We start from the raw sequence: 15,849 nt of genomic DNA on the forward strand, positions 1-15,849 counted from the left end.
CCACACCAGTAGTCCCAGCTACTCAGGAGGCTGAGGCAGGAGGATTGCTTGAGCCTAGGAGTTTGAAGTTGCTGTGAGCTAGGTTGATGCCATGGCACTCTAGCCTGGGCAACAGAGCAAGACTCCATGTCTCAAAAAAGTAATAGAGGAAAAAAACAGTTATTTTATAAGTGGTTGTTTTTTCTTTTTTACAGAATATTATGGGGTTATAAATGTTTTGGTTACATGGATTGTTTTTGTACTGCTTGAGTCAAAGTTGTAAGTGTGCCCATCACCCAGATAGTGTACATTGTACTCATTAGGTATGATTTCAACTATCCCCTCATCCCCCCTAAGTGATTATAATTTAAGAGGAACCTAATCCTGTTACAGTATGCTTAACTGAAGTTATGTGTACTGATTGAAGTTGCAGTTTATGAGTAGTTCAATGGAAAGCATCGAGGGTCTTGAATTATTCAATGTTAATAGTAAACCACAAGTCTATTCTTAATTGATTTAGCCTGTTTTCTTCTATTAAAATAGGTTCCTGATATGGCAGGCTATCCTCACATCCGTTACATTTCATCAGGATTGGATGGAACATCATTCAGAGGTCCTTTCAGGGGCAATTTCGAGGTATGTAATAAAGTAAATGAAGATATTTGCCACAGTATTTTTAATGCAGAAAGCGTACATGCACAATTGTGTAGGACTGCTACAGTGGCTGGGAATCAGAAGGCAGTAAATGTTTGGTTTTCTGATGTTGCTTTGGGGAGTTACAGAAAGATTTATAAGCAATATTAATCTTAGGGTCAAAAGTTACCCACATATTTAAAGAAGAGTAAATGAAAATAATATAGGAGAATATAAATTTATTATATCAAAATAAATATTAGATAATATACCATCAAATGTGGGGGGAGCCTTAATGCTTTTGACTAAGCTTAATTTTCAGAGAAGTATTGCTGGAGAAAGAGAAACATGTAATTCACTTTGTAGCTAAGCATCTTGTTTGAATTTTCAGGAAGAACAAATCATTTAAATATAATTTAAAGTTTTGTTGTGTTTGTTCATGTCAGTTTGGAAGTTGGAGTTGGTGTGACTTATTAGAACTACTGTTTGATTTGTTTCTTATACTTACTCTATGCTACCACGTGGTAATATTTTTGCCATAACTTATAAAGATAACTTTGCTATAGCACTTCAGTTGGTTGAGAAAAAAAAATTATAAACAACCATTTGCCTTACTACATATAAGAAAAATTATATGAACGACCATTTATTTTGTCATGTATAAGGTTTTTTGAACAGTATATTTATATTGCAGGTTTATATATATGTAAGATAATTGCTTTTACAATATTGACAGTACTGTTCAAGGATTAACCATTCTTGCTTTTAATACTAGTTGTTAACTCACTTTCAGGAACTGATTCATTTGGAAGAAAGATTAGGAAATGTCAATCGTGGAGCGTCCCAGGGGACAATTGAAAGATGTACATATCCACATAAATACAAAAAGGTAAGCATGTAGTCTATCAAACTTCTAGAATATTATTGAAATACATAACATTTTTATTAAAATTATTATGGACCTTCTTTGGATTTGTGGAATCTAGCAACTACATTATTATTAAAGGAATACATACATACCTACTGTTTAAAAAAATTTGAAAATACAAAAACATATGCTCCAGTGTTTCTTTCCTGCAGATCCTAGTCTTCCTTTTCAGAAGTGAAATCATAGTTAAAAATTTCTTAAGTATTCTTCAAGATATTTTTGTGCATTTTCTAATGTGCATATGTATAATATTTTTTTCTTCTACTTTTAAAAGTAACTTAAAGGGGATGAGATGTACATGGTTTGCACACTGCCATTTCATTATATATCAGCACCCACAAATCACCCATACTGTTTTTAATAGCTTATACAGAATTCTATCATATGGCAGTACCATAATTTTTTTTAACTAGGCTCTTATTTTGATGGACATTTTACTGATGTATATTTCTTATACTCAACCTTCAATTCCTTCTGTAGTATTATACAATGTCTCGAAGTTATGGAGTAGACAGGTTAAATAATTTCTTACAACAACAACAACAAACAATGTCTATGCTATACAGAAAATAATAAATTGTAAAAATTACTGTTCTTTGTATTTTTCGTCTGTTTTCTAAGAGTAATAATGAGATATTACCACTTTAAGTCTTTTCAATTGTCCAAGCTAAATGTTATAATTAACTTTGATTTATATGAATGTTATTTGTAACATTCATTAGTAAAATAAAATGTTTATGCTCATGATAAGATAAAAATAGAGTTTATATTGTATATCATCTTCATTGTGGATTAAAAATAATAGATTTTGGCTGAGTGCAGTGGCTCACGTCTGTAATCCTAGCGCTCTGGGAGGCCGAGGCGGGCAGATCGTTTGAGCTCAGGAATTCAAGAATAGCCTGAGCAAGAACGAGACCCCATCTCTACTAAAAATAGAAAGAAATTAGCTGGACAACTAAAAAAATACAGAAAAAAAATAAGCTGGGCATGGCGGCACGTGCCTGTAGTCCCAGCTACTCAGGAGGCTGAGGCAGGAGGATCTCTTGAGCCCAGGAGTTTGAGGTTGCTGTGAGCTGGGCTGATGCCACGGCACTCTAGCCCAGGGCAACACAGTGAGACTCTGTCTAAAAAAAAAATAGATTTCAAACTAATGAATTTCTGTTAAATTTGATTTTGCTTTTGATGCTGATTATTAAAGGGTCTTAAAAGAATACTCGATGATAGTCACTTAGTTCATCCATTAATTCATGACAGTCTGACCTGGGAAATAAGTGTGGGTGGATATGTGGTTTTGTTTTGTTTTTCAAATAAATGCAGACTTTACTCAGTTGTTCAATAACGTCATCTCTACTAATAAGGTAACAACTGATTGGTTCTCACAGAGGAAACTGCACTGCAAACAAGATGGGGAAGAAGGGACTGAGGAAGACACAGAGGAAAAATGTACTATCTGTTTGTCTATTTTAGAGGAAGGTGAAGATGTGAGGTAACTAGATATTAATTATGTAAAATCTATTGTCAAATCTGTATAAGGAATTTTATTTGAAAATAAACTAGAAACCAAATAAGATTACTCTTGGCATACCCTCTTACCAATCCCTAACATGTAGAACTGGCTTCATATAATGAATAAAAGAATAAAAAGGTTAAAGTCACTGTATTGCCAACAAAGGGTGGGAACAGGAAATATACTGCCTATTTTAGGGCCACGCCAAGGGTTGGCCAGGGAAATTTTGTGGTCAAAATTGTCTTCTGTAAATCTTATAGAAATAAGAACTTGAGAGGCTTTGGGGAACCTAGACAGTTAAAGTAATGTGTTCTTCAAAGCTTAAAGGGGGTCCAGATTAGCTCTATGCAGTTTGTTTTACAGCATCTTTTATAAATTGATTTTGCCCTTAAATTTCCTCTCAATTTGTAGGATTATTCCCATCTTACACTTTTGTGATTTAGAAAATGTTAGTATGCTCACCATATATGAATTTTAGGCATTTTCTGTGTATAATCTCTTAAGTAATTGTTTTGTTCCTATTCTATGGTTTTTTTTAAAAAAATGTAACACAGTGCCATAAGATACAGGTTCTAAAACATATATAACAGAACTGTGTGGTAATATTGTTGCCCTAATTTATAAGGATAACTTTGTCATACCTATTCAATTGGCAGAGAGAAAAAAAATTTTAAGGTTATTTGCATACTATATTTCCACTGAATGTTTATAAGTATGAAAGTTAATTGCTTTTATAGTATTGATAATATATTAAAGGAAAATTAGAACATCTCTTTTTAGCTACTATTTTTGCAAAATATTAAGAAGTCTAAAAGTCTATAAAAAGTCTTTTAACAGTGGATAGAAATAGAAATGAACACTTGACTCAGTAACTTTTATCCCCGTTACACTTAGATTTAATGTTGCCCTGTCTTGCCTAGAAGCTTTATTTCTCAATTTCTAATTGATAACTTCGTATGGTATAAACATACTAAAGTAAACATCTCCTTCTAACCTACCTAGAAAACAGTAGCACAGTATTAAGTCTGTATACAGTTATCCCATGGAAACAATATTATTGACCTTTAATCATGTACTTAAGTTTAATGTATAAAGGTCTGCATAGGAAATTATGACATTCATATTAAGTCATTCCTTAATTAGGACAACATGGCTACTACATATTTGTCACGTGAGTTCTAATGTTCTTGAGAGAGAATTAAATGAAAATAATGTATATTTAAGATAATATATTTTTTAAAAGGGTATTATAAATACAGTGATGATTTGATATTTAAAAGATATGTTTGGGCAGGTGCAGTGGCTCATGCCTGTAATCCTAGCACTCTGGGAGGTTGAGGCAGAAGGATTGCTTGAGCTCAGGAGTTCAAGACCAGCCTGAGCAAGAGCAAGACCCCGCCCCCCTCCATCTCTATAGAAATAGAAAAATTTAACTGGGTGTGGTGATGTACGCCTGTAATTCCAGCTACTCATGAGGCTGAGGCAGGAGGACCGCTTTGAGTCCAGGAGTTTGAGGTTGCACCGAGCTATGACGACGCCACTGCTCTCTAGCCAGGATGACAGAATGAGACTCTCCAAAAAATAAAAAAAAATAAAAAATAAAAGATGTTTGCAGTATTATGTGACAGAATGTACTGCCAGCTCCAGTGTATTGACAGCTCATGGACAAAAACAAAACTGGAGTAATTGCCAGTGTAATTCTTGCTCTTACAATTCTTCAGATTTTATATAATTTGGTTCCATAGCTGTGACAATTAATTATCTTGGATGTCTATATATTGCCCAGAGTGCTAATTTAATATACAGGTAACTCTCCTTAGAGAGGTTGGTTTTTGTTTTTTATAAAAGGGAAAGATTCCTAGTAACTTCAAAACACTACCAAATTATTCTGTATAATATGTTTAAAAATAAATGCCACATGCAGTTGTCGTAAAATTAATTTTTACTTTTTGTTTTCTTGCCAATAATAGACGCCTTCCATGTATGCACCTTTTCCACCAAGTGTGTGTTGACCAATGGTTGATTACCAATAAGAAGTGCCCCATATGCAGAGTGGACATTGAGGCCCAGCTGCCAAGTGAAAGTTGACACCATGTTTCAGAACTCTTGCCTTCCCTCTCATTCCCATCCTTCCTGGTACTGCAGTCAACCAAAGATGGCATGACTTACCTGCGCAGATTTGGAAGCATTGAACTTATAGTGCTGGCTCTGCTATATGGTACAACTAATGCTAGACTTACAGTTTATGTATACAGTTGATTTTGATGTATTTATAAAAGCTTTTTTTTCTAGATTTGACATTTTTCCTGTATCATTTTACTGTATTTTTGCATGGTTCCTTGTATTGCATTTCTTTGCACATATTATGGGCTCGTGACCCTAAACTTGCAGGCAAAATTAGCTGCTTTAGTAAGTAGAATTTTTTGTGGTCTTTTTGTTTTTTTACATAGTTCCAAGCCTTGAGAATTATGAATTTTTTTTATCCATTACTAACCTTTAATTTAATCAATCATGTACTTTAGTTTAATGTGTAAAGATCCTCTAGAAAATGATAATATTGTGTATTAAGACATTCCTTAATTAGGACAAAATGGCTGCTGTATATTTACAATATGGAGTTCTGAGTTAAATACCATCCTTAATACTGGGAACAGAATACAACCCATATTCAATCAGATGCAGGTGGTATTCACATCACCAGAGTGATCAATATAAATTTTCTTGGTGTATCCTCTTCCTTTCAGCACAGTGCAGATAGAGTCGAATATTGATATCATACATTTAGACTGCTGTTCTGATTGTATTTATCTTTTTCCTACATCATTTAGAACTTTTATTTCCCTGATTCAATTTTTGCTGCTGTGAAACAGCTCTGATGAACACTAAATATTAATTTCAATTAGCTGGATTGTACATACTTGCAGATTTAACAAAATTTTAGGGAAATTGAAAAAGACATGTAGAATTTTGTTCAGTCTTCTGCCAAGCACGAATAGTTAAGATATCTGCTTACATCAATTTTGTAAACACATTCAGTCAAGATTTAGAATTTCAGTCATTGGCAGGTATCTATGCATTCATAGAACTTCTAAAGGTCCCAGGATCACTTTTAAGGGATTTTTATTAGTTTAAAGATAAATAAAGTCAGCTGAATCTACATGTCTCTTGTTTTATTTCTCTTTAAACTTGAAAACAGTAAATCTGCAGATACTGTGAGGCACAGATTATACTGTCAACCTACTGTTGCTATGGTTATATACTCCCACTTCATACATTACCAAGAGTCGATCACTGATTTAAAATTTTTAATTTCTATAGTTAAGATTTACTACATAATATAGAGTATAAAGTTAAGTTAACATACTAACATTTCTCCTTTGGAGGAAATTTTAATCCACTTCAGGATGCATATTATCAAGATACTTTCATATACAAGATAGCCTAATTTTATTTGTTTAAATATGCTTAACATGCCCCAGATTGCAAATGCATCCAGTCAGTAATATCACTGTCTGTATGTGGAAGACATATTCCCATGGATCATATGTGAAGATGTCAATAAGCTTGCATTAAGCCACCTGCTTTGTAAGTGAATTGATTAATAAATAACTTATATTTCTATTGTCTTTGTGTTTCATAATTAGTTTTTATAAATCAGTTTCCATTAAACATCTTGGAATTTAAAAATAATGATCTCACTCAGAATGACATTTTGCATAATTTGGTATTTATATTCAGTTATGGTACTTGCCTTTTTTTATATTAGTAACTGTTACCCTATAAAACTTACCAATATTAACATGCTTCAACATAGTATGTGTGCAGAAGGAGGATGGATATGGTTAAGAAATTTGGATATAAAATAACATTTTTTAAAAGTATACTTGATTAAGCTGTAGTTATAGGTGGTCAGAGGAGAGTGAAGCAGAGAGTGACTCGTGTCTGCCATCTTAGGGAAGAGAGCAAGTAGCCTGTCTTCCTTCAAGTAGCCTGCAATGGATGTAGTGCTTTGCCACTGGATGATGCTGGATCTGTGCCAAGGATTGAAGACGTATAAGTAAAATGGGGAAAATTCTGTACAATGGAGTCCTGTTGATACTCCCCAAAACCCAAGAAAAGCCCAGGTGGATTTCTCTATTTTTTAATATTCCATCAGATTTAGATACACGACTGCCTGTTGACCTGCTCATAATTGCTACTGATTTTTTTATGTAGGTAAAGCATCATTACTTTAAAATTTATTAAATACAAGTATTTATGGCATAAACCTGAGTTGTTAATGCAGGAGCTTATTAAGCTACTGCCATTAATTACAGAAAAATGTGATTAGTAATGAACAAAGAAACAAGAAAATGATTTTGAACATTTTAACTTTTTGCGCTTGTTTTGGTGTCATCCATATCCTGTTGCATCTTATATTGTCAAAATGAACATTTCAGTGATAGCTGTCCAAATACTTAAAAACTAAATTTCTTTTGTCAGCAAGTCTTTATTTTTATTGTTGTTAATATGCAAGTGATAAACTGATATTTGAAAGTTTTTTCTTACTCTGGTGACTTTATTTTGGCTGCTAGCACACTTCAGCATTTGAACCATAACAATTGACGTAAAGAAAACTTTTAAAATTAATGTTATTTGTAATTAGTTGAAACACTGAAATTAAAATATAAACTCTTGACATTTTATTATTAGTGTTTCATTAATGGGAATAGTTTAAATCTATAAAAAATATATCCTAATTTCTAACTTAACTTCCAAAACCCCTGAGAACATAGTAAATTTTTTTGTTTATTGAAGATTTCACGTGTCAAAATATTGGACATGTCAAGGTTGAAATTCTGAGAGAATATCTTCTCTCAATCATAGATTTTAATCACTTTCTTGAATTAAGAATTATATCCAAACATCATTTCTTACTAAGAAAAATGTTATTATATTTTGTCATTTGGCCTACTATGAACAATCTCTTCTCTCTCCTGTATGCTGTACAAATTCACAGGCCACACATGATTTTTTGGAGTAGCCAGATTGACTACCTTGGAGTCAGTCAGATTTGGATTTCAAATTGTACAACTTCAAACAATTAAGCTTTCTGAGCCTAAACTTTCTCATCTACAAAACAGAAATAAAACCTCCTGCTAACGTTATTAGAACTAAATGAGATAATGAGTGTAAAGGACTTTGCACGTAGTACATAAGAATATACATAGTTCTCCTATGCTTATTTCACACCACCACCCAAATGCCCTTGCCTTTGATAACCAATGTAGCATAGCAAGGTGCTGAACCATAGATCAGTTTATGCTGCTTAATTTGTCTTACACTGAGTCCATGCCACTAATTACTGCATAAGAAGGAACGATCTTCAGCCTTTATCTAATGGGTTAGAATTTTTCTTTCACTAGAAGGATGGAAGATTCCAATCACGTGCTTTCCTCCCCTTGCACTGCAATCACAGCAAGAGCATAGTAGCCCATCAGTAACATTCAATGCTATGCTTTAGGCAACTACTGCCAGTGGGTCAGAATTGGCACAGGATATGGAACCCTCTCTGACCTCAAATTAAATTTTTACAGAGAAATTAACATCTAGAATGCTCATTCTCTCTGTTTCACTCCCTACCAAACTTATGCAGGGACCTGGTGCCCTTTAGGGGTTAAATCAACACAAGCTGCTGAGCTGCCTGTGTCGTTGTGTTTTAGCTGCTTCTAGGCTTACTCTGGGGTGGATAGCTATCACTGAGAGAGCATGGAAAGTATGGGTTTTCAAGAAAAGCTTTTGGTGTTGTATGAAAGGAGAGAAGGTTAGCATTCCCCTTGACAAGGATGGAAGAGGCTCTCGGGCCTGTACAACACGCATACGGTAGAAAATATTCTTTTTTTTTTTTAAATAAAAATATATTTAAAAAAAAGCTTTTGTATAGCCCAACAAATTGCATATCTCTGAATTTCTCTACCATTACTAGAGAATGGATCATAAGATTCACTAAATAGTAATTTTTATTGTGGGCTCTACTGAATCACTTTTGCTTTAGGTAGTAATGTTCAATATGTGTGAGGGGGGAACCTTTAGAAAGTGTAAAATTCTGCAGATTGTTATTGATATGTTGTGCTCTGGATAGTAAGAATTTGGCTTCTGTAATTGCCTGCATAGCTCGTAGCACAACTCAAGATGCTTAAATTTCTAATCTGACAGTTCAGGGATGACTCAAAGGCCTGCCCTTCCTCTCACATATCTGGGAATTCCTCCATATATAAGACGCTCTATATAAGACGCTCCAAACCTGTTATCCTAGGAATTCTGTTCTTTAGATTCTCAAGAGCCTTTTTATAAGAAAGGCATTTGACAAGGAAATTGGAAGAGATGTGGTAATTCTCCCATCCACTGCTTTCCAGCCTACCTTGAAGAAGGAATGAAGAATGCCTTTCATTGAACTTTTGTCTACACTACCATAGTATTAGTGTTTGCTCAAAGAGTAAGTTGTTATGATGTACCTGGGTTCTTAGAACATAATAGCCACATACTCTCCAAAGTGGTAGTATCTATTGCTGTGCAATAGTTATCACTTAGTGACTTAAACATCAAACGTCATATCGGTTTCTGTGGATCAGGCACTCAGAAGAAGCCCAGTTTGGCAATTCCAGTTCAGGGTCTCCTATGAGATTACAATCAAGACAACCGTTGGGGCCGCAGTCATTTGAAGGCTTAACTGGCTGTGGATGATCTGCATTAAGATGGCTTTCTAATAGGGCTGTTGGCTAAGAGAGCTCACTTCCTTGCTACATAGGTCTGTCCACAGGGCTGCTGCTCAAATATCTTCATGACAGGGTAGCTTGCTCCCCAGAGTGAATGATCCCAGAGAGCCAGGAGGAAGCCACAAAGCCATTTTGTTTAACGTAGTCTCAGAAGTTATACTCTGTCCGTTCTGCTACATTTTAGAAGAGTCACTAAGTACAGCCTTTACTGGAGGAAGTGAACTGTGTGCCACCATTTGAAGGAAGGTGTAGCCAAGGATTTGTGTACACATTTTAAAAACACAGTAACACTCTTATCCCCTTTGTCACGATCCAGCTTCAGACATCTAGACTTCTGTGGTCAAAAATTCTGTCAGACTGGCTTTAGTCCTTTCGAAGGCTTGCAATTATGTCTGATCCATGGATCAGTACTGGAAAAATGTACAATTTCTTGTGCCATCACGAGACAGTCAAATGCAAAACATCTAGAAAAGGCAAAGGCACTCAAGTTTCCCATAAAAAAAATCTACCAGAATAACATTGAGAAGAAGAGTTTACAAATGATTATAAATCCTAGCTACTGTGGTGTTTTCTTAAACTGACCTCATGAGAACCCAAGATCATATAAAACTATTCCAGCAAGCAAAAAGCTTATTTGGTGCAAGGATCAGGAATATCCCAGGTAAGGGTATCTGTTAGCCTGTTTTGTAACAAACTACCCCCCCAAATTTAGTGGCTTAAAACACATTTATTTGCTCACAGTTGTGTGATTTGGGCAGGGCTGGGTGGGCATAGCTCAACTTGTACTGTGGTATGGCTGCGTTCATCTGGGACCCCTAGCAGAAGAGAGTGTCCAGCGTGGCCTGCCTTACATATCTGATGCTTCAGCTGGGATGGCTGGAACAGCTGATGACTCACTGGGCATTTCTCTCTCTCTCTCAGTGTCTCTAGCAAGGGATAGCTAGCTTTCTTTACATGGTGACTCAGGGCTCCAAGGGAGAAAGCAGAAGCTGTCAGGCCTCCTACGATGTAAGCCTGAAACTGGAACAGCAGCACTTCTGTTTCATTGTGTTAAAGTAAGTAATAAGGCTAGCCTAGATTCAAGAAGAGAGGAAACAGACTACACCTGTTAATAGAAGGTGCAGCAAAAATATTGTGGCCACCTTTAATGCACCACAAGGAGTTGAAACAAGCCCCATTGTTTTGTTAGAATGCCTAATACAAACCTGAACACGCTGAATTTCCCCCCTAAACCAAAGCATTACATATAGAGAGGCCTGTGTTGTGTGCAAGATGATCTATGTTCTCAAGTATAATTGTCAAAGGAATCAACAGTGAAGGTACTTTCATCTCCTTAGGCTGATATTTGAGAAAAAGAAATTTGTAAGATGGAGATAGTTAAGTATTTCTGACTCTTTGCTAATCTTTGTGTAATTTAGAAATTCTGCGATATTCTTGATAATTATCGTGACGGTTAGTTTCATGTGTCAACTTGACTGGGCCACAGGGTGCCCAGACATTTGGTCAAACATTATTCTGGGTGTGTCTGTGACGGTGCTTCCAGATGAGATTAACATTTGAATCGGAGTAAAGCATTGCCCTCTCTGGTGTGGTGGGCCCCATCCAATCAGCTGAAGGCCTGAATGGAATGAAAAAGCTCATCCTCCCATGAGTAGGGGGAACTCCTGCCTGCCTTCTAGCTGGGATATCAGTTTTTCCTGCCCTCAAACAAATACCAGCTCCTCCTGGGTTTCAAGCCTACCAGCCTTCTGACTGGAACGACGCCACAGGCTCTCCTGGGTTCCAGTTTGCAGATTGCAGACCTTGGGACTTGCCAACCTCCATAACTGCATAAGCCAATTCCTTATAATACACACACACACACACACACACACATCCTATTGGTTTTGTTTCTCTAGAGAAACCTGACTGACATGAGGGGTCTTCCAAAAGTTCATGGAAAATTTGTATTATGAAAAAACTGCCCTTCACGTCTCCGGCCGCGGCCACAGCGGCAAGAGCCCCCGCCACGTCTGCGGATCTGCAACGGATGGGCGCGCGGAACCGCTCCAGTTCCTGACCGAGAGGAATACGCAGACGTGCAGCCCCGAGCCCAAAACCTGTAGCGACTCCTGCTACAGCAGCCGATTCACCCGCAAGTCTGCGGGCCTGGAGCCCGCAGTCGTCAGCAGACGTGTGGTGGTCGTGAGGCGGGGATCCGGCCAGAGAAAGCCAGCCACGTCCCATGTGCGGACCGCCGTCCGCGGGCGCCTGGGCCACCCTCAGCAGCGTCAGGCGTATGATCCGCAAGAAGCAGTACTGCCGATCTGTGATCTGCGCACGGCCCCATGCACCGGGCTCGCCACATCCCGTGCAACCAGAAGCCTGTCGCGGTGAAGAGGAAGCGCACTGCCCCACCAAGAGCCCCTGCCCCTCAGCAATAAAGAGTCAGCTGACTTTTACTCAACCAAAAAGAAAAAAGAAAAAACTATGCATGGATTTCAATTTTTTTTTTTTTGCACCGAAATTAAATCTTACTAACTTGTTTAACATGCTGGAATAGGATACACTGAGGTACTAAGAAGGATAAGAAATCAACTTGAAAAGAGCCCCTATCAGAGCAACATGAATTTTGCTAAAACTGAAGCAAGATCAAACATAATTTATGGTGAAGCTTGCATGGAAGAATGGTGAAATCACTGATACTTTACAAAATAGTCTCTGGGGACAATGCCCCAAAGAAACCAGCAGTTTACAAACGGATAAGTCGTTTTAAGAACAGACAAGACAATGCTGAAGATGATGCAGCAGCAGACCATCCACATCAGCTTGTGAGGAAAAATTCATCTCGTACATGCCCGAATTGAAAAGGACCAACACTTAACAGCAGAAACAATAGCCAACACCATAGACATCTCAACTGGCTCAGCTTACACAATTCTGACTGAAAAACTAAAGTTGAGAAAAATTTTCACTCAGATGCCAAAACCATTGCCTCCAGATCAGCTGCAGATAAGAGCAGAGCTTTCAATGGAAATTTCAAACAAGAAGGGTCAAGATCCTGAAGCATTTCTTCGAGGCCTTGTAACAGGAGTTGAAACATGGCTTTGCCAGTACAAACCTGAAGACAAAGCACAAGCAAAGCAGTGGCTCCCAAGAGGTGGAAGTGGCCCAGTCAAAGCAAAAGCAGACAGGTCGGGAGTAAAGGTCATGGCAACAGTCTTCGGGATGCTCTAGGCATTTTGCTCCTTGACTTTCTGGAGGGCCAAAGAGCCATAACATCTGCTTAGGAGATTGTTTGGAGAAACATGGAAATTTGATGTTTTTTCTTGCATCGATTTTAGCAGAATTCATGTTACTCTGATAGGGGCTCTTTTCAAATTGATATATTATCCTTCTTAGTGCCTCAGAGTAGATCCTGTTTAGTATGAGAGTGTTTTGAGAAAGTTAGCCAAAGCTTTACCAGAAAAACACTCAAGAAATCTTCACCAGAGAGTTCCTCTCCACTACAATGCTCCTGCTCATTCCTCTCATCAAAACAAGGATAGTTTTGTGAGAGTTCCAATGGGAAATCATTAGGCATCCACCTTACAGTTCTGCGTTGGCTCCTTCTAACTTATTTTCATTTCCTAATCTCAAAAAAATTTTAAAGGGCACCCATTTTTCTTCAATTAATAATGTCAAATAAAGACTGCATTGACATGGTTTAATTCCCAGGACCTCTGTTCTTCAGGGATGAACTAAATGGCTAGTACCTTTGCCCACAAAAGTGTCTTGAACTTGATGGAGCTTATGTTGAGAAATAAAGTTTATATTTTTTATCTTTTAATTCCATTTTTCCACAAACTTTTTAAGTCCCCTTGTACAATTATTATATCTCTGGTTCTATTCTTCCAGTGACGGGGAGTTCATTACTTATTGAGAAAAGCACATCCTTTTTGTAAGCCGTTACAACCATTAGAAACTTATTTTACTTTGGTAGGGGTTCCTATAACTTCAGTCATAGGGTCTTACTCTATATTCTAAAGCAATGCAAAAATAAATCTGGTTCCTTGCTGTAAGCTAGCTCTTCAGATATTATAGGACAGCCTTCCCCAAGTACCCTTGTTTTTGTTTAAACTGGATCTTAAGCCTCTTAATCATTCTTTTCACCATTTTCTGGATACTTCTAGTTTATCAATGTTCCTCAAAGTATGATACTTACAACTGAACATCACTCCCATGTGGTCTGAATATTACAAAGTGTAGAATTACTTCCGAACTCATGTTAATGAATTAGGTCTTGGAGTGGTGGTATTTTCTAAGGGAGTACAGGTTTCTCAAAAGATAGGTGTGCAAACGGAAGGTAATAGGCATAAACTGGAAAAGGGATACAGACTGAAGGGAAATGAGCCGCAGTCTCCGCTCTATTATCTATGAGGGAAATTGACTCTCGCGTCCGCGTATCCTGTACACACATAGGCACAGCTTAGCCCACAATTAGGGCTGTTACCTAAAAGTCAACTCGATAAGCTGATGGGGACTTTCCACTAAAGCTGATTAGGATATGATACAAAAATTAGAGTGCCTCATGATTTTTATCTATTGTAGAGAATGGGAAATACATGAATAATCGAACAGCATAACTTTAGAAACTCTGAGTCAATGGTTTATTACTCTCAAGACTTTCTCTTTTTACCCACTTTCTATTTAAGGATGAATAAATTATACTGTTATCCTTTCATGCACCTTATCACTATATTTTAAGCACCATAGGGCAGGAACTCAGTTTTTATGCCATTTTGTTCTCTTAAGTAGTATATAGTGCTTTGCTTATAGAAGGCATTTGATTGATTAAAAAAAAAAAAAGCCTGGGTAATCCACAAGTTTCCAAGGTCCATATTTAAAACATTGTTTTGAGTGGAGGCCCATGAAGGCACTAGAAAGGTGTTCTTTTCCACCTCTCTGAATCTCCCTGCTTCTGAACTATCCTACAGGCCCTAGAGTAGGACTTACCCGTGCACCCTGCCCAGCCAGCACTAGGTTACCTGGTTACACCCATGGGATAGATAATGTGACTTGTTGGTCGAGGTGAAACTGGTAGGTAAAGATGAATGCAAGTAAGATGGGGGAAAGACTCTCTTTTTTTAAGATAATGACTGAACTTCCCGTCTTCCCAAAATAATTAGCAATGAAAGTTATTTTTTATCTATAACTTAGTTTAGGTAAACTTTTGGGATAAAATTTTAACCTAACCACTCAAAACTTTTAAGTTACCCTACTTAAAGTTTTCCCTCATCATACACATTCAGTCATTTGCCAAATTCTGCCATTTCTTTAGAAACACTTCACGTATCTGTTTCCATTTTTCATTCTCAACACTCATCCAAGTCAGGTTTTTTTTTTTTTTCTATCTTACCTGGGAGAATTTTAGTTTTCAAATCCACTATGATCCATCCTTCATGCCGTCCCCCAGGGGTCAGCTTTCTAAAGCAAAGTTCTGACCAAGTCAATATCCTTAAAAACTTTCTGTGATTTCTCACCTTTGGGATCTTTTGCAGCTTTGTCTTTAACATTCTTATGGATCCAAATGCCTCAGATCACTTTCTGTTTTTCCACATTTATTTTTTTCCTTCTTTTTTGAATGCCCTTGCCATCTCTGCCCACTAACATCTAACTCTTCCTTCAAAACTCAGCTCAAATGCTCGCTTCCAGTAAGCCTTCCTTCGTCTACCCCCATTTGTAATGAATCTCCTTTGTGCTTAGTATTTTACAGGTTCTGCCTCTTATAATAGTTTTTGTTCCTATGTGTCTCCCCCCCCTTGTTTTGAACTTGAAGACATAGCTCATGCGTTATTCTTCTCTGTGTTCCCGACAGTGCCTTGCACAGACTGAGTCTTTTATTTTAATATGGCAAGTATATTTTATCTTCTAGCTAGTTAAGAAAGAAAAGAAGGCCGGGAGCGGTGGCTCACGCCTGTAATCCTAGCTCTCTGGGAGGCCGAGGCGGGCGGATTGTTTGAGCTCAGGAGTTCAAAACCAGCCTGAGCAAGAGCGGGACCCCATCTCAACTAAAAATAGAAAGAAAT

General features: G+C 37.2%; 1 protein-coding gene across 3 annotated transcripts in view; it reads left to right on the forward strand.

Annotated features, from left to right (window-relative positions):
• RNF111 (ring finger protein 111) overlaps positions 1 to 6,672 on the forward strand; it is a 104,111-nt gene extending 97,439 nt beyond the window's left edge. The window contains exons 11-14 of one of the 3 annotated variants that reach the window (XM_012658092.1): positions 523 to 615; positions 1,406 to 1,501; positions 2,923 to 3,026; positions 5,018 to 6,669. In XM_012658092.1, coding sequence (XP_012513546.1) covers positions 523 to 615; positions 1,406 to 1,501; positions 2,923 to 3,026; positions 5,018 to 5,135 — 411 coding nt within the window. In that variant the 3' untranslated portion in view covers positions 5,136 to 6,669. Of the gene's footprint in view, positions 1 to 522; positions 616 to 1,405; positions 1,502 to 2,898; positions 3,027 to 5,017 lie in introns of all 3 variants that reach the window. The other 2 variants (XM_012658091.1, XM_012658090.1) reach the window with 2 other exon arrangements.
• Positions 6,673 to 15,849: the final 9,177 nt, after the last annotated feature.

The sequence above is a fragment of the Propithecus coquereli genome, unplaced genomic scaffold (genome assembly GCF_000956105.1).
Source record: "Propithecus coquereli isolate 6110/MARCELLA unplaced genomic scaffold, Pcoq_1.0 Scaffold57, whole genome shotgun sequence".
In the NCBI taxonomy this organism is placed as follows: domain Eukaryota; kingdom Metazoa; phylum Chordata; class Mammalia; order Primates; family Indriidae; genus Propithecus; species Propithecus coquereli.